This window comes from Melospiza melodia, chromosome 4 (assembly GCF_035770615.1).
Source record: "Melospiza melodia melodia isolate bMelMel2 chromosome 4, bMelMel2.pri, whole genome shotgun sequence".
In the NCBI taxonomy this organism is placed as follows: domain Eukaryota; kingdom Metazoa; phylum Chordata; class Aves; order Passeriformes; family Passerellidae; genus Melospiza; species Melospiza melodia.
The window spans coordinates 7,082,823-7,108,458 of NC_086197.1; the positions used below are offsets into that span (position 1 = coordinate 7,082,823).

Genomic DNA, 25,636 nt, shown 5'->3' on the forward strand with positions numbered 1-25,636 from the left:
CACAGCAGCACTTGCAGGGAAAACAATTCAAAATGTTGCTGACTTGGTGCTGGTAAGTAAAATAAACAAAATCAAGTGGGTAATAAACTTGGAGATAACCTACTTGCCCTCAGCTGTACTCGAGGTTACCACTGGACATCACAGCTTGGAGAACTGATTCAAGGAGTGATCACAATTATCAATATAATCACACATGCAATATAAATTTTAAAAATTAGGATTTCTCCTCTTTTAGTGAATATTTCAGATAGGAATCAAAAAAGTTCATGCACTTATACAAGAGCAATAAAAAAAATTAAATATTTATTTTGAATAACAAGCTTAAGTTCAAGCTGCATTGTTGGCAATGTTGGTTTTAAACACAGATCACAAAAGCGTGCAGAAAATTGTATTGAGCAAAGAACAAAATAATACTAAGAATTATACTAAACAGCTGCTGATTTTTATAGAAACAAAAAAGGCTTGTAATCACTATACAAAATATAAAATGTATTAAACACTACCATCCACAGAACAGAGGTTTATTTTAGTTTGATTATATTTAAAAATTATTTGTGTAGTTATTTATATAGTGAATTGTAAATGAATATTATACAGTAACCTCCTTTTGGTCTGCAAAACCTTTGTTGCACTATAGCACATCCAATCACGTTGCAAAAAAAAAAAAAAGAAGATTTATTTGTCCTTACTATCAATAAAGAAAACAATCATTGATAATACAGTAAATATTGTCAGGTCTACAAATAATGAAATTCAAAATTACTCCTTCGACTCTGAAGCGCTTTCCATGCAAAAAGTCAGCACTTGCTGTTTAAACTGAGTGCACTACCAAGCAATGTCCAGGGTCGTAGATGCTCTTGGTAAGACTAAACTTTACCAAAAAATTTAGAAAATAAAATAAAATATTTTTTTTTAATCAAAGATTGAATGCAATCATGCAACCTCTTACTACTGGGTAACCCACTGTGTGTCTTGTCAATTTATTGCCTTTCTGGAATATCACTCAAGGCATCAAAATTAGATTCACGATAAATATACACATAATGAAAGGACACAAACTGCTATTCGACACTACTACTGGTAATGTCTGTGCTACGTGAAAGCACCTTTAAAAAGAGCCTATGCGGCAAGAGATAAGTGTCTAAAGATTCAAAATGAATCAACAGTATTGGATAACAATATAATTCTCAACTCAGAAGCTGCCTCAAGATTAGGTGCATCTTCAGTTAATGTAACAGGAAAAAAAGGCAATGGATTTTATTATTTGTATCCACTCATAAACTGACCTAAGGCCACCAGATGTGCAGACACAACAAGTTTTCTTTTCTTTTTACAGTTCTTTAAATTGTAGGATGATAAGGGAATAGATCTATTCAAAAACAAACAGCTATTTCATCTCTATTAAGAGGTGGCACCGGGCGTGGGGTTCACGTTCTGAGTGGCCACCTGTGGTGCCACTTCAATGATCCGGGGTTTGTCGATGATCCTGGCCGTGCGGTTGCCCTTCTCCACAATGCCGATAATCCACGCCTGGTGGCCCTCGCCGTACTTGGGGGACTTGATCTCGGCGCAGAAGCGCGCTGCCTGCTCTCGTGGTAGGCAGATGAGGAGGCCTCCTGCAAAGAGAGAGAGCAGAGCATCAGAACATCTGACTGAAAAGTATTTCAGCTTTGTTCTGCCATGTTATGAGTAGAAAAGTTGTCCATTTTTTTAAAAGGTTGCAGAGTTCACAGGTTGCTGCCAGAGTGGAGTTCTGTTTGTTGTTGTAATCACCTGTTGTTAATAGTTTTTGTTAACTGCCTGCTGTTGATGGTTGGGAATTCCCCTTTTTTGTCAAGTAACACCCTGCTGCTTCCTGGAGGATGGCACCCAGGATGGTGAAGAGGAGGGGACATCGGGGTTGGCATGCAAATGAAGAAACCCCTCACCAAACCCAGCAAAAACCCCTAAAAACAACGAGCCAACACGGAATTGAGGGGTCGAAGTGATGTCTAGACATGACAAACAGAATCCAGTGTCCGCTAAGACCCTTTTGACCCCTCACCCTAACCTAAGATGTTGGCTGGACAGAGGACCTTGAATGTCAAACCAAAAAACAGGTAATATCCTGATGCTCTCGTGAGGGTGGAAGCCTCAGCTCTGCCCACAGACCAGTGGACACAGCTGCACTTTTCCTCCTCCTCTGTGCCACTCCTGGGAGCAGCAGCAGCGTGAGTGTGACCCGTCACTTCTTCCCACCCGTGCTGATTTTTAATAAAGGCATTAAAAGGAGAAAGATCTCCCACCCTATTTATTTCATGCCAGAGCCCTACTTGGACAAGCACTTGGTGACTCCAGTGGAGTCTGCTGAACTCCAAAGACTCCAAGAAAAGACCCAGGAGAAGTCCGAGCTCTGGCTCTACAGCAAGATGTTTGTGCCTGAATGCAGTGTTTAGTTTCAGATAAATGAAGCCAAATACACACAAAAGATGTTGGCAAAAGGCCGTGGTATTGATGCCAACAGATGACATACTGAAACAACACCAGCATTGTGACCTTCCTCACAGGACTGCAGAGTGCCTCTACACAGAAACATTTTGGATAAAGGTCATATGCAGATACCTGTAACCACATATTGGTGGCAGCTGATTCTGTGAGTAATCCCCTTGCCTGCAATGAAATCATTCATCAAAGCAGGGACCACTGCCCTGCTGAGAATGCAAGAGGCAGAACATGAAGCACAGGCCTGATGCAGTGCTCCCTGTGACTGCCCTTGTGACCCCTCTGTCTGACAATTTTCTAACCTTTTTAGCCTTTCCTGTAAGTTTTTTTCTCAGACACAATAGAAATTACTTCATTTACTAATGAAGGCTTTCAGAAGCAGCACAGTAATGAGTTAGCAAGCTCACCATTCCACAGTTAAACCCAAAAGCACTTCCATTCTTAGAATCCCAAAGCACTGAAAAAGATAGGTTGGCAAGTGAATTGAAAATGTTTGGAGAACACAGGGAAAGAGGAGATTCACACACCGAGGAATTTGGGCACATGCTGAGCCTCACTTGTCTTTGACCCAAAGCATCCTCATCCTCACAAGTTCTGCCACCAGCTCTGAGCCAGCCTGGGGCAAAGAGCCACCATCTGCTGAGCAGGTCACCCTGGGCTCCTGTGCCACATCCTCCTCCTCCACAGGCAACTGCTCAGCACAGTGGGCACCTTGATGTTTGCTCTTCTGAGCACACAGACCCCTTGTGGTGACTAAAGACACTCTTCATTCAGGGCCATGAAGAAACAGCTACTGAACACGAGGAGTTAATTAAAAGGGTAAGTGGAAGTGTGAAAGCGATTTTCTTAAATACTGTTTGAAGAAAAGTGTGCCAGCCAAAAAATGCCTACCTCTGACATTTCAAAATAACACCCCAGTATTTCCACCAACACAACAACAAAAAACCCATAAGTTTGAATGACAGTGGCTGTAACTACTCCAGATGTAACAGACAAATCAATTGCAAAGGAATGGTGTGACATTCCCATGGAAGGCTCTAAATCAAATTTAAGAGAAATTTATGTCATGGTGCAAGTGGCAGTGCAGAGAAGGTGCAAACTAGACAGAAGGGAGATGTGCAAGTATGATATAAAAAGGAAACAAGAAAGAGCAGAAAAGTAATCTTCACTCAATTTTTTTTTCACACACATGCTCTTCCTGCAATTTTGTATCACTTGTACACATACCCCCTTATCATCCTCTGGCAAGATCAAAAGCATGAACAAAACCCCAGTTTCTGGTGAAAAAAAGAAATCACTCCCTATCTGCAGGCTACATCCCAGTCTGATCAACAATGCTTAAAAAGGCTATGGGCTACTCTCAACCTGCAGCAGGCTTTCTGTATAGTATTTCTGTATTATAGTTATTTCTCTGGTACACTGACCAGTCTCTTTAACCCTTTGGGTAAATCCTTAAGGTGTTTTTTAGGCTAGTCTGTGCTCTTGGCATTCCCAGCTGCTGTGCTTTTTGGGGACTGAAAGGATGCAGACATTTGGTGGCTGTCCTGGCTTATCTTTGTAAGAACAAACGGGTTTTTTTTAAGAGGCTTTGAACGTTGCTGGTTTTAACAAAAAGTATTTCAAGCAGGGAAGTAGACACAGAACACTTCAAAAGTAGGCCAGACAAAGCTCTGTAATTAAGAGCAGAGATACAAATAGTCCATGAATCAAAACCAAGTCCTTGCTCCTGCTAATGGCTTTCTCCTGCAACGACTTACAGCAGGATGACATCATTAACCTTGCCTCTTGTCAGGCACTGACACAGCCCTTCCTTCTTTTCCATCCATCTGCCTATTTCCACCCAATCTCCACAAATACCAAGTTGCTGAGTTATTCTACTACACTAAAAGAGTCATCTGACACCATCCAAAAGTTATTAGGAGTGAAAAATACATACATGTATCAATGTCCTAAACAGGGTTACTCTGACTTACCTCTGCAAGTAGCCACTCTAACAAACAACTCATTCTTTTGAAACCAAATGCCTGACTACAACTTTAACCATTACCAAGGAGTTCCCTAAAAGAGAGTTCAGAATCATATAAAAGTGCAATTTTAGGAGACTACACCATTAGCAAGAGTGCCTCAAGGATGGAACAGATGACATAATACATCTTTTCAACACTGGCTTTTGTCAACAGGTGCCCAGCAAATGCACATAGGGGAAAAAAACCCCAACTCAATAACCTTAAAATCCATTCAAATAGTTTTCCAGTAAATTTCTTATTGCCTGTGCACTCAGCTGAAAAACATCTGTTCCCAGATGAAGAAGCTACAGACAGAGCGTGTCTAGAAGCTGAAGCCAGCAGAGAAGTGTCAGAGTGAGCAGAGCAGCCCCAGCAGGCCTCCCCACAGCTGGCTATCAGGCACAGCAGGGCAGCCCTTGGCCTTCACATAAACCAAGGCCAGGACAGGAGGAGTGCAAACAGCCTGGTCTGAATGCTGAGGAGCCAAGCCAGCAGAGCCTGCCCAGCTCACACTGCTGACACCCACCAGGCCCTGCAGTGCCAGCCCAAAGCCTGTGGGTGGTTATTCTGCTTCCTGGCCAGTGTGTCCACGTGGCCACAGATCTTTTTTGGGGATCTGGCAGACACTGCCCTGTGACAAATCCCTGTGGCCACCTCTAATGTGAGAAACACAGTGCTGTGATCAAATCAGACAGATGTGTTTTGAGGCACCCACAGTTCAGCACCAAGCAGATCTGTCTGGCTGTTTTTCCCATCATCATCCATCTCTGCACAATGCAAGCTGCTCAGCATTTCAAAAAGACCTCTTGCTCTCACTCCCAGAAGAGAGTCTGAAGTCAAGCATTTCCCACTTCCTGGCAGTGCATCCATCTGCACTGTTTCACATTCCTGCAGTGAAAAGAGAATTGGGTATCCCCAAGGTGCAGGACAGGCAGCTCTGAAGATGTAAGCACTTGGTTTGCAGCTAAACCATTCCCACACCAACTGCTACCCAAACCTCTGCCACAGCCACTCACCTGCAAGGGCACCTTGCAGCTCCAGCTCTTATCATGCCATATTTTGGGCTTTTTCCAAATAATAAATGTACTGGCACTCCAGCTATGTGGGCTCCTGGGTTTCAAGAATCTGACTGGTATTACCAACCTTACTGACACAGCTTGCCAAGCTGCCACCAGATATTTCTGCTCCCTTCTGACTGACTCTGCATTTGGAAAGGGTTCATGTCCCTTATCCTGTTACACATCATCTGAGCCACACAGTCTCTGTAGGACAGTGCCTGCTCAAGCACAGAGGGCCAAGGAACAACTCAGCAGATCAGGATAAGTTATGTATTCACTAGGGGGAAAGTTTATTGCTCTCACTGTGATGCTTTTTTCCAAATCTTCCAACTGTTTTGCTTCAAGGGGCCCCCTCTGTTGTGAACTGCAGAGAACGTGGGTAATACTTCTGAAGAGCCAGAAGATGGCAGGGAAATGAAACAAGAGAAAAAGATAGATCAGTTGCTACATCTCTTCATTTCCCAAAGAGAAAGAAGAGTCAGACTAAACTAGAAAAAATAAAATTAAACAGAAGATTCAGAACAGAAGTTAAATAGAAAGACATCCAGCAGATGACAGTGATCATGCTCATCAGAGAAGAGTCTACTCTTAATGAGGCAACTTCAAAACCATCAGAAGTTCTCATCACCTGATGATTCTCTGGTTTTGTCCACAGCCAGGTTTTCAGTGCAGTCTGTTGTACTCACTGTCACTACAAGTGGCAGCTTTATTGAACTCAAGTAATAAATGGGTCAGAAAGCAACATTGATTTTTCTGCTGCTTGTCACAATCCCTAAAGTCAGATTTCATACAAGCAAAGGAGAAAAGCTGTAAGCTGTATTCTTGGATGTCTGTGTGCTGTGGACAGAGAAGGCCTCAGCTGCCAACACTGGCTCACCCAACACTAAATTTTATACTACCAACCCAAACACCATCCTTTGTCAGGCAAAACTACTGCCAGTGGCTTGGCTTTTGAGAAAACTGTGCCAGGTGTGGTGGAATTTACAGATATCCACTGTTCCAGGGTTAACAGAGAAAAACAGGTTTCAAAAGAATTCAGAATCATTGCTAACTTATAACTGCAAACTGGAGGGTTGCAGGGTTTCTGTAATGTTCCATATGGGAGCAGAAGACACTCAGGACAGGATGGTGGTTTTCAAGTCCAGCTGAAGGAGTCAGATGTGAACAGCTGTGTGGCTGCTGCTCATTAGCCTGGCCAGGTGCCAAACCACTGTGCCCCTGAACACACAGCACCAATCTGTGCGTTTGAAATGGAATTCTGAGGTGCAGGTGTAGGGTGCTATGAGTAGAAAAGTTGTCCAATTTTTTTAAAGGTAGCAGCAATTGGTTTAACCTGTGAACTCTGCAAAGTTGGAGTTGTAACTATTTGTTGTTAATAATTTCATGTTGTAATCACCTGTTGTTAATAGCTTTTCTTTAATTGCCTGTTCTGGTTAGAAATCCCCCTTTGTCGAGTATCACCCTGCTGCTTCCTGGAAAATGGTACCTGGGACTGTGAGCAGGAGGTGACATTGGGGCTGGTATGCAAATGAGGAAACCTCTCACCAAATCTAGCAGGAAAAACCCCTAAAAACAACGAGCCACCATGGAATTAAGAGATCTAAGTAATGTCTAGAGTTGAGGAACAGACTCCAGTGTCTGCTAAGACCCTTTTTACCTTTCACTCTAACCTAAAGAGAACCTTGAATGTTGAACTGAAAAACTGGGAATATCCTGATGCTCTTGTGAGGATGGAAGCCCCAGCTCTGCCCACAGACCAGTGGACACAGCTGCACTCTTCCTCCTCCTCTGTGCCACTCCTGGGAGCAGCAGCGGTGTGAGCACGACCCATTGGTTCTTCCCACCCGAGCTGATTTTTAATAAAGGCATTAAAAGGAGAAAGATCTCCTATTACCGCACCTGAGTGGGTCGCAGCTGGTGAGAGAGAGACGGTGAATCTTGTACCTTGATCAGAAGGCTGATTTATTAAGATATTATATATAATACATTATGACTATACTAAATAGAATATAGAGAGAGGTTTGCAGAGCAGCTAGGCTAGCTAAGAATAGATAGAAAGAATCTACAACAAAGTTGTGTTCAAGGACTCAGTCCCCTAGCTTGCACTGGTGATTGGCCCTTAATTATAAACATAGGAAATGAGCCAATCAAGGTGTCCCTGTTGCATTCCCCAGCAGCTGATGATAATTGTTTACCTTGTCTTCTGAAGCCTCTGGCCTCCAGAAGACGCAGAAATCCGAAAGAAAGGATTTCTGTGGAGAAATGTCTGTGACAATCTCCTGCCCTATTTATTTCATAGGGAAGGAAGAGGGTGGCCCAGCTGTCACCTACCTGAAGTCTCTGGACAAGTGCCGTGCATGAGGCCGAACATGTTGCCACAGGCCTTACTGACAGCAGCCATCTTGGCCAGGACGGGGAGGTTGTGGATGACGAAGGACACCTCGTTCCTCTGCTGCTTGGCAAGGTTCTGTGCATGGCCCAGGATCCCAAAGCCTGTGATGTCTGTGGCTGCATGTGCATTGAACGTGTGCATGAGGCCAGCAGCTACAGGGGAGGGAGGGGGAAAGAACACCACATCAGAAAATACCCAATTATCAATATTGAACAATATTGTACACAGTCCAAATGAAGCTGCGTACCTTTAACGCAAACCAGGTGGGGTTAAATAAATAAAATCAATAAAATCGTGCTTGAAGAGAACTGGAATTCACCAATAGTGCATGTAACACTAAAAAAATTCAATCTGTATTTAAGACATTAAATCATGCTGAAAATCTGTCATGGCAGTTGCATTTATGAGCATGGGCTATTAGACACGTGCTATTCATTTATATTGGCAGTCTAAGAAACAGGGGTTTGCTTCAGATCCAAACTTCCCAAAGCTGAGGGCCAGGGAGGTTCTGAGCTCAGCTTTGCTCCACTAAGGGCAAGGACCACACATGCTCAGTCTTCTCACATCTCCTTCCCTGCCGCCCTGCAATGGTGACATCAGAACTTGAGATGTGGACACTGGAAGTTTAAGAGCTGAAGAGCAAAGCCTGCGGCTGTGGGGGAAGGGGCCCAGCCTCCCCACCTATACATTCCTGAAATTCCTGCACATTTTCAGCTCCAGGGTGGGAAAAGGGCTCCCCAGCCTGCAGGACAATAGCACCAGGTAAAAGTATTTAAGTGTTGTTAAAGGCGTCTGACAACAGGAGAGAAAAACAAAACCGAGAACACTTTGACTTTCTCTGGGTGCTTCCCAATGCAGGAGCAGGACAGAGTTCTTTTCCATAAGGCAATGCTGGTCATTTATCTTTTCTGGAAGGTTTTGACAAAGAATGAAAAACCAGGAGGATGACATAAGAAATGAAAACTGAATAAATGGGAAATGAGATGTTTAACTATTCCTGTTCCTTCAACTGAGAAGTAAGTAAGGAAACACTTAATTCTCCAATCTGCCAAAAGATGCTTTGAACAGAGAAGGGAAATCCTGGATTAAAACTTCTAGGGTAAAAGCAGAACCTTTACCAAAATTCAAAGCAAAAAAAAAAAAATCAAAACAAAAAACCCACTACATGAACAGGAAAAAGACAAACAGGAAAAAACCTATATTCCACATATATACTCCACACTGTGGAAAACACAGTACAAGACTGAATTAGAACAAAGTAATTTTTTTTTCTAAAATCAAAATTTAAATTGAAGCTTACATAAGTTTAGAGCTTTTCCTTTTTTAATTCTATTTCAAATTCTTTTAATCTTATCACAGCCAAGCTGTCTCTATGCAAGAAAATAAGGAACAAATCCAATATTTTTCTCTTTAAAACATCCTTTAACTCACTGGGATGTTACTTGCAGCACTCACATGAGTCATAATCATATCCAGCATCTTTGTGTTTTTGCTGTATAATTACAAGAGAGCGTTTGATTTTAATTTGCTGGTTTTGCTAACACTGAACAGCAGAGAAATGGGGCAGAATGAAAGGGATAAAGTGTCACAGTTCCCCAAGGCAGTGGAATGAAATTGATATGGAATTGGAAATACTCACAAGCCCTCCCCTCCAACACACACATCTCTTCTTACCTGTCCTGTTCAGCCGTGCCATGTTCATCATTGCCTCCTGATATGCCAGTTCTACATCTTCCTGCGTTACCACCAGTTTGATTTTATTCCACTTTTCAGGCTAATGGATGAAATAAAAATGGTTCTTTTAGATTTTCAGCTGTATATTTTAAAGCACACCCTGACCACTTCAAAAACCCCAAACCTTTAATCCCAAATGTACTTTTTTATTTAACAGTTGAAGAAGGGGAAAATGTTCCAGTCAGGTGTGTGCCTTAGTACCCCAGCAAAGTTCATTTAAAGATCTGTTAGGCACTAAATACCTCAAATCCTACTTTCAGCAGCTGAGTGGAGTGAAATAAAGTACCCTAGGGAAAGAACTCCTTCAAGGCAACTCTCTGGATTGAACGCCCACAGCCAAATAAATAAAAAAAAGACTTTGTTCCCAGATGTTGAGATTTGTAATTTCTTGCTTCTTGGGTTTTTAAGAGATTGTTCTTGACTTCACACCTGGGCACTTTGATGAGGAAATACCCTGATATTCTGACATTCCTGGTCAGAGGAATGTATGCTAAGGCAGGTTATAATCACTCTAGTTTAGGATTAAGGCAGTTTCATAAACCCCCTTTACAATTTAATACCAGCATCTTCCTCCAGTGTCTGGGATGGTCTCATCCCTTCATCATATTCCCATAAATGCTCTTCATCCCAAAAGGGTTTCACAGCAATTTAGGAAATAATACCTTTATAAAGGGTAATTGTTTCATTCAAAGCTGAAGTGATTCCAGATCCAGAATGAAACAAAGCAACTATTTTATTTTTAAAAGCCATACTACAACTGATTTAACTTTTTTTTTTTTTTTTGCAATGAAAATAAAATTACAGAGAACTGAAAGTCAGAGAAAACAGGATTTTTGAAGCCACAATAGTTACACTGCCATTCCATAGAGTAAATGTATAGAACAAACATCTTACTTGACAAAAGGTGCAGGAACTATTAAGAAATGGTAGGTGATGCTACACTGGGAAGGATCTTGTTTTAACAAATGAGTGCTGACTTCAAGGGGTATAAGAGAGAATCCAGAAATGGCAAAAGGGGAAAAGACTGGTCAGCCAAAATAAATAAATCAGAGTTTCTGATATTAGGTTGAACTGGATCTAGTAATTAAAGAAAAGCATTTTTGTTTACACAAATGAGAGACCAAGTCAAAAAATAAGATGTGGCTGTTACAGGGATGACAGAATAGTGATTATTCTTATTCTGGGAATGACTGAAAGAAATCTGAGCAGTCATTCTGCCTTAGGTTTCAAAACCAGTTCTGGGGCTGATCACAGGACAGAAACTGGTCAGATGATGGAAATGGAAATCACAAACAATGTGGAAGCAGAACTCAAGGCTGAGGGTAGAAGAGCCACAAACACCAGTAAGATATGAAGTGGACGAAAGTTCCTCCCCACTACAGCAAACAAGACACTGGGGTTAGTCAACAGGGAATTAGGGTGGAAAAATTTGCAAAAACTCCCAAACTGGTTAAAAAAGCAAGACTGGATTTCCAAATAGGAAGGGTCTGTAGACAACAGCAAAGAGCAAGAAAACCTCTCTGAAGTGGCACATCCCAGCCCCTTTCATGCCTTTAAGCATGCATATCTCTACACTCCAGTTTGCCTTTCTTGCATGTACATAAACTTGCTATATACTATACCTTCTCCCACACACTTTTTAATATGAAGTTCAATTCCCCATCAAAAGTTGATTTACAGGTGGATTTGTGATGGGTAATTAAACCTAGTTTCACTTTCCCTGCACTTTCACAAAACAAAGCTAAAGAAAAGGTAGCATAGCTACTCAGAAATTTTCCTACCACAATCAAATATATATTCTGCTTACACACAGTAATAGCAATATTGATTTCCTGGCTGTCCTCATTTTTCAGACCAGGTTTTTCTGTTTGACAGTTGAGGAAATTAGTAGTATTTGAAATATGTGGAAATTCAGAATAGCCTTAATTTGCAAGTCTGCTCATCAGTACAACAAGAAGATATGTTAAGAAGTAAGATTACAGCCAGAAAACATACTATGGAATTGGGATCTTGTTTCACTTCATTTTCATATCAAGATTATCTGAGGCCCTGATCCTTGCATCTGTGGAAAACACAGGATTCTGAAGAGGTCAAAGTTGCTAGGCCAGACCATATGAAGAAGGAGAAAAATATTTTTCCCTTGTTGCTCACACTTCAGACTCCAATGAAGATTTAAGCTGGTTCTCTCCCACTTTGGTAACACTAGCTGTGTTCATTAGAATTCATCTGACAATGCAGTGGCCAACAGCCAAACCAAAGTAGATTCCAGCTCACTCCTCTGCCAGTCTTTTGGCTCAGGAGTCCCAAAAGTAGAAAAGATGCATCATTTTAGAGTGTAAACTGAGCAGTTACAATTTGGAAGTCACGTACTGGGAGCCAGACAACATAAGCAGATGCCAATTTTGCAGTTACTTTTCAGTTCAGTAGTTACATTTTTGCCTGAAGTAACAGATGGAAGTATGTCTACATCCATAATGCTGCTAGAAATATTCTTACTGAATGCACAGGGCAATACATGTGAAACGCAGATAAACTTCCATGTACACAAGCAGAAAGGCCAAGAACAGAGAGAGCATTCCTGGCCTAACTGCCACCAGCAAGTGCTGAAAATTATTTTGGCAGGTGGAGTAGGGCACAATGTTGCCCAGGGTGATGATAGTCTGTTGTTCTGTTAGTAAACAATTTGGGTTATTACAGCAATGCCTGAGAAATAACTAAGAATTAGGTGCAATTAAGATGGGCTCACTAAGCACAAAATTGTAAACTGCTTTGATTCCAAAGGAATGTTGCACACAAGTAGGGAAGGCTGGAGCATATCAAGGAGGAAGGAGGAGAGAGGTGACAGATGAGTCCCATCTGAGCTGAACTTTATCATGTTGAGGGAATGAGGAAAGTCATCTTTACACCTCTTCCCTATTTCTTTTTCTGCAGTGTACTCACAATATCTAGCCACTGGTGGACAGCTACAGCCACTTGTGTTCCCAAGGGTTTAGTTAATACAAGCACATCTCCTGGCACTGCATTGTCTGGCCTGGAAACAAAGAATTCATATATTAACTACACAGTTGTTAGGAATAAGTGCTGATAATTACATTTTCACAGACCCACACATCTTACTGCACAGTTAAAAAACTGACTAATTGCAGAACTACCCTCTGGGATTCACTGCCATGCAATATTGTTGAGGAAAATGCTGCAAACTTGTTTAAAAAGTGCTAATCCTTCTTTCTGGGAAAAAACAATGCTTGCAGTCAGACACACACCAAATTACATCTCATCTTTGAAATTGTTTGAGAAGACATAAGAGAGGATAAGGGGGAAAATTTACCTTTTTTACCCAAATAAGATATCCAGCATTAAGATCATGAATGAGTTCATGTGTACAGAGTAACATGCCACAGTGGGACATTCAAAATCAGCTACTGTCAAATGGACAGAATGCTCCAAAGACAGCAGTTCTGTAGCTCTCTACAGCCATTAACAGGACAACTGGGACATGGTGTAGAGATGTATGTATAAGTGTGGCAGAAATTTATGTTCAAAACAATCTCCACTGCCTTTAAAGATTAGACAGTTAATTCTCCTGTCAAAAGGAGAACAGGATCAAAAAGGACTGGGGGGTGGGGAGAAGTAAAAGGACATCCTGTTCAAAAAAAAGCAAATATATACAAAGAGATGTGGCATCTTGTTGAGTGCTAAGGACAAAAGCAAGCAGAAGGGACTGCTTTATTCATCAGAGACACACCACAAGATCACAACACAATGCTTAAAGGATTTTTACTGTATCCCTCAGACCAGTGCCTTTGACTGTTTAGTGATTTAACTTACATTATAAATTCATTAGGCTGACAGACTGTCGTGGCCACTCCTCCTAAAACAATCCAGGGATTTAACACTGTTTGGCCACCAGTAACAGATGTTCCTGCCTCTTCTGCTGCATCTTTGAAACCCTGGATAATTAGAGGCATCACTTTGTCTCTTTCCTAGAGATCAAAACAGAAGTCAGAGTTCCATACACAGCAGTGCTATCATTGCAAGACTGGTCCAAGGCTTTAACCACTCCAAACAAATGCCCTCGTGGCAAATACTCATGACAGAAAAGCAACCCTTAGAAGAGTCTGGCCTCCTGAAACCTCATGTTATCCCACACAGTTACAGTTTTACAGCTCTGTGTAGAAGAGGTGCAAAGATACTCTTACATTGAAGAAACATTGTTCAAAAGGTCATGCAAGAGTAATCAGAGTGCTGGAAATTCAGAACAATTATCCTGCTGCTGTAATCAGGTACAGCCACAGCAGAGGAGTGCTAAAAGGCAACATTTAACCAAGATGGCATTTGGGCTCCATTAAGCATCAAAGTTTCAACTTACATCCTTCTAAGAATAAATGTTCCTTTTTTACTACAGAAAAACAAACATACATGCTGATCTCTTCCACAAAGAAAAAGAAAAAAAAAAAAAAAAAAAGCAAAACTATCCCATAATCATCTATCCAGACTGATAGATGAATTTGCCATCAAATGCTGGCCTTTGACAGAAGGAGGCACCCCATTTTGGTGGGGATGAAGGCAGCAGATTACAATGTCATAGAAAACCAAACTTTCAGCACACAACCTCAGAATGTTTACGAGGCAAGATCCTGGGAACTAAGCCACTCAATAAGACCATTTCTTCTTTACACAGCTTCAAACTTTGAGGAGAAAATACACTAAAGGTAACTACATTCTGAGCACATTTAGCTGTTTGACTCTTCCTTCAAGAAAAAGCGTCAGAAGTCTTACCCTATCTGTCATTTTATTGCTGATTCCAAGGAGCATCAACATGTTGTCACATTCTGTGACCCCCATGGCATAAAGGTCACTTAGGACATTGGCACACGCTATTCGTCCCTGAAAAACAAAGAGAGACAAGAAAAAAAATCTGCAGCACTCTTGGTGAATGTTTAAACACTTCTCACAAGCAAAGCTTCCAGTGTTTGAGTCAGAGTTTGCATTCTGACACAGCTTCTTATTCCACAGCATTAAGAAACCCAGCTAGAGATGTGGTATGGTCCATTATGTGCTATGTGCCCACCTAGAAGTGCAGGTATCCTTCCTTTTACAGGCATGGAGAGAATTCATCCCAGCTGTCTTGCTCAGCACTGACTCCACAGGAATCCCAGAGTTCTCACTGGGATCTGAGCCCAATCTGAGAGGCTGAAGTTAAGATCAGCAGTCTGTCCCTGATAAGAAGCTCTGTTTACTTTACATGGTATATTCCTGTTAACTTTACTCCAGCACAAAACTGCACATCCTGATGGAGATGGCCATGGCATGGAACTCACAACTGCTAGGAAGTAAATCCAAAATGCACACATTGCTCAGAATATGCAGGAGATGGGTCCTTGATGAGAAAGATGTTTGTTCCCTGCCCTACTCTGGAGGCCATGCCTGCAATGCTCAGTTTCTAGGATAGAACTCCCCTTCCCTGAGGATACAGCTGTGCTGCCAGCACACACCCACACTGGGCTGCTTCCTCTGCTCTGGGGATGACAGCACACACAGGGAATAGAGGAGCTCAGGGCTCTCAGGAACTGGATTTGCTGGGGGAAGCTGTGTACCCACACCACTCACATAGTGACAGAGACTTATGTGTTTATCTGGCACTTTCCAGGTGACAAGATCAGGCTGAATTCTGCTACAGCACCAACAACTTTACTGACTGTTGTGTGTGCATGTGAATATCTCCACTAACAAAAACTTGTACAAGAGAAAAACTGTCTGTCTGCTGAAGAGTGCTCTAAGAAGTCAGGAAGCTTCCAGGACTGAGAAGCCATCACTCACACTGCATGAGGTTAGTTACTCTAATTGTACTAAATTAATGGATCTGAGTCAGGGTTTCTGAGGTATGGACCCAACAGAGATGACACATCAAGTTTCCTGATGCAGATGCAGAATTTCCTCCTACAGACCATGCCCTAAGGGACAGCAAGATATTTTAAAATATAAGACAAATTCTGTTGTGTTACTCTGGAAGACTCCATGCATTCTATGGAAATGTTTGAGGTTTACAGTTGCAGAACTGTAACCAGCACCTGGCTTTATGATATTAAGTCTGTGCTTTTCATTATGTTCAAAGGCAACATCACCATGGTAAAAGCAACAACATGCTTATTTGATACAATTTGCAAATAGGTAATATTTTCAGACAGTTAGTTCACTTGCTGATGACATGAAACATCTCCATCACAAATAAATATAATAGTTTTTCATAAATTCAAGAGTTTTTGGTGGCATCAGGGGAATCCCTGATATTTGGAACTGGAATATATTTTAATAATTCAAATTTTAAACTATTAAGAAAAGACTTGTGTACTGTACTATTTGATGGATATTAGCTGTTAAATTTCTATAGGCCTGCCATTTCCCTTTGGTGGAACTATCAAGCCATTTTCTGTTATCTTCAGTATTTACCAAGCAAACTGCTGGTTGGTTCCCTGTTAGGAATGCCAGATAACTTTTTAAAACCATAAGGACAATACCTCTGATAGTCAGAGGTCAGTCTATAACGCTTTTGCCAACTGCCAAAACCACTATGGAAACAAATTCAGGGAAGTGCAATTCCCAGGTCTGAAGGAGCAGAGAGAACAACACAGGGCTCTTGTGAACACCAGCAAACCCAGCAGGGCTCACAGTCAGGGGCCAGCCTGGCCAGGTCCTGCAGGTCACCTGCCTGAAACACAAAGTCTGTGTGCAATACAAATACAAAAATTTGTAAGGGCAAAGGATGAAGAACCAGACAGCCATCTCCAGTTTTGAGTGAAGGTTCTTAAAACAGCAACAAAAAGGTTCCTGGAGGTAAGGGGAAAGCCAGCTCCCTGCTCCTGTACTCAAATATGCATCTCCACAGTGCTACAACAGAGGCCAGTATTCACTACTAGTCCCAGTGGATTGATAATTATTACAAAACCTTTTATTGATTGCTTGTAACTTTCCTAATAAGCCATTTAAGCTAAATAAATCCTATGCTTGGTACAGATTTTATAGGTGTGCATCCTAGGAATAATTTTGCACATGGACTGAGCATTTTCAAGGACAAAGTGAAAGTGATGGAGAAAGAGGAAAAGAAGGAAGAATGATTTTGCATATAACTGCAGAACTTAATTTTAAAATAAGCAGTAGGAGAGTGAAAGCTGTTTTCTGGAGCAGAAATAGGAAGTTCAGCTGAGTCCACAAGCAGTTTTGCCTTCCTCAGCTGTTTCCTAATCAATTCTGTCACAGCACCCAGCTTGGGGTTCGTTTACACTTTTGGCTTTCCCTCTTTGCTTCTTCTCCTCCAATTAGGAAGAGAGATCAGATAAGGAGCTGCAGGTAAACCCTGTGCACAGAGAAAGGAAGAGACTCTAGATCAGGGAACACCCACTCCACTCAGAAGTGCCTGGGTAAGGAGACTGAGGGGAAGGGCAAGGACAGTGTGCACTGCAGGTGAGTGATACTGGTGCCACAGTAACAACAGGGGTGGGTCAGGGGACACCTGGACTTAAAGCAGGGAAAGAAGCACTTGGAGAAGCAGGGCAGCAGCAGCATCTCTCAAGCAGAGGAGGCCAGAGCACACCCCTTTATACAGCCTGGACACCAACTCAAAATTCCCAAGCATCACAATTCCTCTGCTTGTGACAACCATCCATAAACCCGTGGCAAACTGTATTTGACTGTCCTGTAACTGTCCCTTGGGGTACTCCTGCCCCTAGGAGAGGTCTGAGCAGAGGGTCCAGGAGCAAATCCTGCTGGATCATCACTGGTGGCATCAGCAAGAAGGCTTGAGACAGAATCCCCATCCTCAGTTAGCTCTTAGGAAGAAACACACATATGTAAACAGATTAGGAAGTGGCCAGCCACCAGATTAAAATAAATGCCCTCAAGAATGAAAAGTGAAGGGCTTGAGTCAGACAGCACCAAGGTTACAGCTGCTGGTGGCATGTGGAGCACAGCACAGACTGTAACTATGATGCAACCACTGAAGCTGGACTAAGGCCAAATTTACATTCCACTCCTACCACAGTGACCTAAACCTCATCTGGGCACAGGCCCATCTATCCACTCCTGTGGCATTTGTATCTCCAAACAAAGCAACCCCTCCCCCTACACCACAGCCTTCAACACTGTCCCTCAAGTGTTTGTTACAAGGTGAGAAGAGAGTTTCTCAGATGACGAATTTGAACACAGATCTCCAAAACATTTTTTCTCCTCTGGTCCCTGACAAGTTCCCACATGATATTAAAGCAGCCCACTTGAATCAAATTTCTCAGGAGAGCTCAACAACTCCATACTCCAGAGGCCAGCCTGAGATTTTTGGCTGCTCAGTTTGCAGAAAGAGAGCTCTCCTGGAAGAGAAATTATAGGAGCTAGGCTTACATATGTGCACAACACATGGGCAAGCATGCTAAAAAAAAAATAAAGAAAAAAGATGGCCCCCATCTCAAACTGTATCCAAAACCCACCAGAGAGGTCTCACAGAGCAAACAAACCAACAGCAGCACATAAAACATTAAGTCACACCAAGAAGAAAGGCAATGAGTCACATCTAAACCACAGAAAACAAATTCTAGCACCTTTCACTTAACATTTCCTTACAGCTTTATTAAAGTATTTTTTAAAGCTCATTTGTTTCCCAGGATCTGTTCCAGTCAATACTGATCACTGCCACACATGCAGGAATCTCTGCTGAGCCAGACTAAATGTGACAGGAGCACAGAATGAGCCAAGGCCAAGGTGCACACACCTTCCCTCCAGTCATTTCCATGTGCCCATGTTCAGGTGGAGGTGGCACCACAGGACAGCTGGTGTGCACAGGGCACTCTGAAACTGCCAGCTGCTATTGCCAACTACTGACACTGGCTATTTCCAGTTCTGATGGGTTACCTGGTTATTCCAATACCTCAAAAAAGGCCAATTACAATGTAGTTCTGCTTGTAAGTGGAGTTTACTCTCTGCTACTTCCCAGGCTGCTCTTTTTCCCCCTTTTGGGCTTTTCAAACCAAATCCCACAGAATAAGAGATGAAGGGAAATCTGAATGAAAGGTGGCAGTTCTCCCAACTTCCACCTACATAGAAAGCAGCACTGCAGCATTCCTGGCCAACATGGGAGATTCCAGGATGAAATGATGCCTTTCCCTCTTCATGTCTGTTTAGGAAAGACTCTGAATGCAATTAATCACACAAATAGCACCACACATCTAGAAGAAAATGTCAGAACTGCCATCAGGTTGGTGAGAAGCCTGAATCAGCAACAGACCCAGAAGCAAGTTTAGCCAACTTACCATCATATAAGGGTCATCCACAATAGGATAAATATAATCTGTCGTCTGGACTAATGACAAACCTCCATGTCTCAATGGAATAACACAAGTGTCCATCCCAATTCCTGCAAAGACAGAAATCCATGAGTGAGGTGGGTAACTGCACCCTGAATTATCTGCTGCTCTTAACTAAAGAGTTTACAAAACATGTCTGTGAAATGTAACTCCTAACATTGCCTAAACAAACAAGGCAAATTCCTCTGCCAGAAAAAGCACATAGCACAAGTCAGAGGAAAAAACAAGCAAAGAAAGAAAACTCCTGGTTGGAACTGAACATAAGTGCAAATGGCTGAAGGCAAGAACTAAACTACAAATGTTTTTTATTCTTTTGCAGCAGCATAGCAGCACATCAAGAACATCTGTGCTTTTATGTAAGTACATTTAAAGTTAAGAGGAACTAAGTACACTGATATTGTCAAAAGCAAATAGGTTTTCCTGTCACTCCAATCTCAACAAAAACACAGTGAGAGTTGTGAAGGGACACAGCATCTCATAAAGGACATTCCCTCACTTCAGAAGGATCAAGAACTCCACAGGTCACGGCCCAGGCCCTTGGTGAGAGATGATTGACCCACTTGGAGCTTTAGCAACTGCATTAGCCTTGCTTTGCACGGCTGGAAGGCTGCAGAGCCCCTGATGGATACAGAACCCCTTGGAGGAAACCACAGCTCTGAGCACCACAACCTTTTCCCTGGCAGAGGATATTTCAAACACAACATGAGATATGAGACCCTCCCAGCATTTGCTGCCACAGAGGAGCCCACAGCAAAGGGGCAGGTGACAAATCACAACATGCTGGCTGAGCCACACTGCCCTGTGGACAGCCCTGTGCCCTGCAGCAATGCAGGAAGCTGATCTCCTTCCTGGGCTACCTGGAATTGCTCTGCATGCCCCACAGGGCAAGAGTCTCCACAACAGCCCATTTCTAGGGAGCAGATGTCACACAGGAACTTTTCACCATGAATTAATGAAACACAGCCCATTTCTAGGGAGCAGATGTCACACAGGAACTTTTCACCATGAATTAATGAAACACTACCCTAGCAAGAGCTACAAACCAGGGTTTGGCAGAGTCCTGTACAGGGATGGAGCAAGGTGCTGTCATCTGAGGGAACAGAGGTCTGCCAGGCAGTCAGTATACAGGTGAGAGGATCTTGCCTCCCCTGCCTAGAGAGGAAAGAGATCTTGCCTTGGAAGAGCACTAACAAGCTCTCAAGCAGTAACTTAGGGCTGCTCAATCTCCACAGAAGCTCCCAAGCCACTATGCCTGACATGCAGTGCCCCCAGGGAAGGGCCCATGTGCAGTTACAGAGAAGTGGCTCAGGTGCAGGAGCTGTTTTGCCCTCAGTTCACCTGTTTGTGCCATAATGCTGCAAAACCAACTCTGTTTGACAGACAGACCTGGGGCTAGGATGATGGTCCTTCTGAGGCTGTGTTAATGTTCCACCAAAACAGCTCTGAATAACAAGGGAATCTGTCAGAACCATGACTGATTTCAGATCTGTAACAGCTCTGAGAATAAACATCAGATTTGCAGTTTCTTAATCTCAGTCCTATTTAACTTTGCTCTGGGTAATATCTCTTGCAGAACTAAAAAGGGGAGAGCTTGAACCTGCTGCTGGCAGCCTCCCTCCTGCCTGCATTTCAAAAGCATGATGCCTGTGCATAGGGGGCAAAGTTACATGTCTAGAGCTTTTCAGCACAAGACATCAAAGGCAAATCTCACACCAAACTTATCCAAAGACACATTTGCTAAAGGATACTCAGTCACAAAGGCATATTTTAAAAGACATCTGAACTCTTCACCTTCTATTACTAACAGATTTTCTGTTACATAGTATAACACCTACACACTGATGGCACAAATCTACTTTTATACCTTTTCATATAGCTGTAGAAGTCTACTGGCAGTTCCATTATTGTTTAGAGCCTCTAAGTTTGTAAGAGAAAAGAAATCTAAATCAAATTATTGCTGATTTTACAAAACTGCCAAACTGAAATGCTGCTGTGAACTGCGTACCTAATCTAGAAAAATACATATAAATTTGGGGATGAGAAATTATAAATTTTGGGGATGAGAAAAGATGGAAGTGTCCTCTATCAGGGAATATTAAATTATAGTGCCACCCCAGCTTCACACACAATTGCTGCTTAGATACTTCATACAAAGATCTTCATTGTTTAAGCAAGAGCATGGGTGCCTTACTAATCTCTGATTATATTCAATCTCTACCAGAATAGTGGGTTGCAGCCTGTTAGCCTGCTAATAGACAATTAGTAATGTTTATATAATTTAAATAAGGTTATTGAACACTAAACTGATAATAACTTCAGAATAAATGCTCCATTGATATTCTTAAGTTGAGGGGAAAAAACCATTCTGCACTGCAAAGAGATTGAATATGCAGGGCTGAGTAAATAGACAAACAGAATTAAAAGTGTCATTAAACACATTATCTACATTAATTTATCTATATCAATATTAGGTACAGTAGCTGGTATCAAAATACCTACGTTTGCCCTGTTCCCCATGTAGGTGGCTTGTGCAGGTTGTTTTCCCTTATTGCTTGCATCATTGTGCAAATATCAAAGAGAAAGTGAAGCTGGCAAGAACACAGAGGTCTTGGAAAGGCAGCCTTTCCCAGGCAGCTTCTACAGGTGAGCAAAAGAGTTAGAGTGGGGAATAAGGAAAGGACTCAAAGGAAAAATGACAGCTGTGAAACAATTTGCTCCCAGTCAGCTGAAGCAAGGAAGGGCTCTTGCTCACTTTCTGTGACCCAGGAACAGAGGGGAGGGGAGAGGAAATTCACCTGGGAGTCATCCAAATTCATTCATCCATTGCATCAAATTCCAAATGCAATGCATGAACACAAAAGTCTAGAAATGAACTGAGAGGATTTCAGTTTGCACAGCATCTACTGGGGGGAAAGGGAAGAGCAGACTAACACCTAAGCATGTGCCCATCACAATGGCCATTCCTGAGTGTTTTGCCTTTGTAGCTGAGTGCACTGCAGGATGTTAAATAATTAAAATAAAATTCTTGTATCCCAGATGCCAACAAATGACAGCATGAGATTCATTCTTCAGCCTTCAGGATGCTGTGCATGCATTAAACAGCACACAATTTTCAAACTGGTTGAACAAACCACAAATGTGATTATGTCACTAAGTAAACCGAGCAGAAGGACCAGCAACGTCCAGAGCAGCAACTACTTACCCAACCTGGGCATAACTGCCCCCAAGAACTGTTCATCTTCCTGAAAATGGTTTTCTTGTAGAGATTCAAGCAGTTTCTGTAAGACATCCTGGGGCACTTTGCAGCCCGTGCCCTTGAGCTCAGTGAATCGGGTCAGACGGAAGCTCTTGTCCAGCTCGTAACTTTCGGGGTTGAAGGACTCCCGAACAGACATGGCTCTGTCCCGCCGGCTGCGGCCGCTCCCACCACAGCAACACGATCACCTTCCCTGCTGATCAGTCTTGGTGGAAAACAAAAACAACAATTAAAAAAAAGAAAAAGGAACATTGGAAAGTCCTGCAAGACAACGTGTTTTCCACATGGTGCGAGTTAAAAGGAAAAGGAAGTGCTCGTTATGGTTGTTCACCTGTTAAGACAGGTGTGCACATCTCACACAACTCATTTCCCAACAAAGGGATTACTCCTTATCCATCCTTCTGACATTTCAAACTATAACTATTCCAGGTGAATCAGAGAATTAAACTCTGCCAGATATGCTGCGTAAGGTTTTCATTAAAAAAAGAATCCAACACACTTACTGTCCTCATTTAACACAGAAGTAATGAAAGAAATAATAATTCCCAGAGCACAGAGGCCAAAAGGCAGCCTGGGCCCTGAGCCTGCAGCATGCTCAGCACAGACATCTGTTTGTACTCAGCCCAGTGTGGGGTCATGATTTCAGCCATTAACATATTCATCTCAAAAATGGGATGCTTTTCAAAGAATGGCTCTGCTTCAGTCCTGAAGCTTCATAATACACCTGTTCTCCTTGGGAGAAAACACAGTCCTGGTGCTCTGCTGGTACAGGCAGCACAAGAACAAAGAGGCTGTATTTGAGCAGAGTGCTTCACCTACAAGCATGCCAGTTCACCTTCTAGCATGTTCATAAACAAAAAAATCCTGGAAAGTTTCTTGCTTCTTCAACCCTTTTTTAGTCAACTAATGATACAGAAAATCAGAGAATTGTCCATTAAAATAGTAATGTAAAAAGACACTGATGCAATTCATTTAATAAAATTCTTAACAATGCATGTCTAATTTTAGAACGTTTTTCCACTCTGACTCACATCCACCACACTCCAAAACTAATAAGAGGCCTAAGTGAGACACTGACTTCTAAACAGGAATGGCTGCGATAAAATACAATTCATCTTTCTCACAGAACAAGTTTTCAGGAATTACTAAAAGCAATCTGTCTAGTAGTAGTTTCTTAGAAAGCAAGGTTCCTATGTAACAGCAACAAGAACAGAGTTCAGTGGCATCACTGACAAAACCTGACACTGATGGTCATGCCCTAATGAGGTTAAGCTGAAAAGAAGAACTCCAGGGACTCATACTTGCCAAGTTCAACGTTTCTAAATGAGGGAAAGAAGTAAATCTACAGACTGTGCTGTATCTGCCCTCCACAGCACTTACTAACAAGCACATCTGTTCCATAAACCTTTAAGTCAATTTATTGTCTGTAATTTGTAGGAACTGAAGTTTTAAGTTGCCTGAGAACTTTTTGATGTGGAGCCCAACTCCCCTTCCCTGTGCTTTCCCTCCTTCTCTGGGAGGTGTGGCACTTATTTAAAACAAATCTTGCAAAGCCTAGGCTCGGGCAGAAATCCAAACTCTAGTTACAAGAACGTGTCTTGGATGAGCAATGAATTCAGTTCCTAGCCGTTGTCTTCCAATGCAAGACACTAAGCACTTGCAAAAGAAAAAAAAAAAAAGTGTCTGGAAAACAACCTGTCAACAGAAACAGGAGACAAAAGCTTTTCATGGAGGGGGGGAATTTTTTTTTCTTCATTCTTTTTTTAACGCTTCATTCTAATTAATTCCAGAAAATTATAAAAAGCAGCTTGCCCCACAAGAGAAACATCTTCCTTCATCTAACCAAAAAGTGCATTAAGCTTAGCACCCCCTGCCTACTCACACAGGGATGGATGCAGAGGCCACAGCCTACCAGGAACTTTTTGCAGCCTTGAGGAATGTAAGGACACGGTTCCCCCGTTTGAAAACAACTCGGGAAACAAACAAGACGATTTCATTAAATGGAAAACATCTCCAATGCAAGAATACGGTAACTTTTCTAATAGAGATCTGATTAAAGCTGTGCACAACTGTGTAATTCGCAGACTCCCATATGAGCAACATTCCAGGTTTTGGCGATTTTGGGGGTCACAGCACTGAGCCCTGCAGAGTTCACGGAGAGTTTGGACAACTCTCAGGCACAAGGTGTGATTCTTGGGGCTGTCCTGTGCAGAGCCAGCAGCTGGACGGATGGCACTGAGAGTCCCTTGCAACTCAGAACATTCTGCGATTCTGGCAGTCCATGCAGCACTGCGATGTGAGTGACAAGAATCCCTCCCCAGCAGCAGACAACACCTCCTAACCCAGACGTTTCTTACTTTAAAAGAGCGGCATAATAAATATTAAAAGCTAAAGTTTAACCCTTGCCTTCCTAAAGAGCAGAGAGAGGGGAGCACAGGAGCGAAAAGGGGGGGAGGGAGGGAGAACTGGAGCCAGGTACGTACCCCAAACCAACCCCAGCGCACCCAGCGCCAGCCCGACCGCCCGAGGCACACGAGGCGAGGCGCTGCAGCCACCATCGATCCGGGGAATGCGGCGGGCAGCGCTGCGGGCAGACATGGCTCCGGGACACCTTAAATTTCCAGCCGCTGCCTTTAGAGGCAAACCCGGGGCCTTCGCTGCCGCTCTTTGTGCAGCCGGAGAGGCGGCGGGGGAAGAGGGCGAGGAGGAAGGAGCAGCGCTCGGAGCGGCGGCGGCAGCGGCCCCTGCCCGGGCTGCGGCGGGGACGGAGCCCGCGGGTGTCCGGCCGCGGCGTCCCCCGTGTCCCCACGTGCAGGTACGGAGTCACCGGGGCGGGGTTCACCCCTGGCTGCCGGGGACGGCCGGGGGGATGTTGGGAGCAGCACCCCCCCACCCCACGGCGACACTCCGTAATGGGGAGGGAGAGAAGCACGGGGGTGGGGGGGAGGGGGAGAAAGGAGGGAAAAGGGAAAAAAAAAAAATGTCGGCGGGCGAAAAATTTAACCCGTCCGCTGCCGGCGTCCAAATTTTTTTAAAGCGGCCGCATCGCGGTGAGGCGCTGCCCCCCCATCCCCGCTCCTTCCTCCGCCCTTCCCCCGGGGCCGGGCCGAGGGAGGGCGGCGGGGCCCGGGCCGGGCGGGCACCCCGCGCCCCGGCCGCGCCGCGCCACCCCCCGCGCCCGGCCCGGCGGGAACGGCGGAGGCGAATTCCCCTTTAAATCTCCCCGCCTTGCACCCCCCCTCCTCCTCCTCCTCCCTCCTCAGGTCTCCCTCTCACCGGCTCTCGCCGCCTCCTCGCCCTCCGCCTCCTCCCGCGAACGGGACTCCCAGCGCGGTCCCACAATGCACCGGGCGCGACGG

General features: G+C 43.4%; 1 protein-coding gene across 2 annotated transcripts; it reads right to left on the reverse strand.

Moving 5' to 3' along the window:
- Positions 1-286: 286 nt before the first annotated feature.
- On the reverse strand, positions 287-25,636 carry SEPHS1 (selenophosphate synthetase 1). 2 transcript variants are annotated; one of them, XM_063153742.1, is made up of 9 exons: positions 25,554-25,636; positions 22,224-22,482; positions 18,968-19,071; positions 14,451-14,558; positions 13,500-13,654; positions 12,612-12,702; positions 9,612-9,711; positions 7,877-8,089; positions 287-1,616 (listed from the first exon to the last, which is right to left on the reverse strand). In XM_063153742.1, exons 2-9 carry the CDS (start codon positions 22,414-22,416, stop codon positions 1,402-1,404), a joined length of 1,179 nt encoding a protein of 392 aa, XP_063009812.1. In that variant the 5' UTR covers positions 22,417-22,482; positions 25,554-25,636; the 3' UTR covers positions 287-1,401. The 2 variants fall into 2 exon arrangements, with proteins under 2 accessions (XP_063009812.1, XP_063009813.1); XM_063153743.1 differs by lacking the exon at positions 25,554-25,636 and adding an exon at positions 24,761-24,870.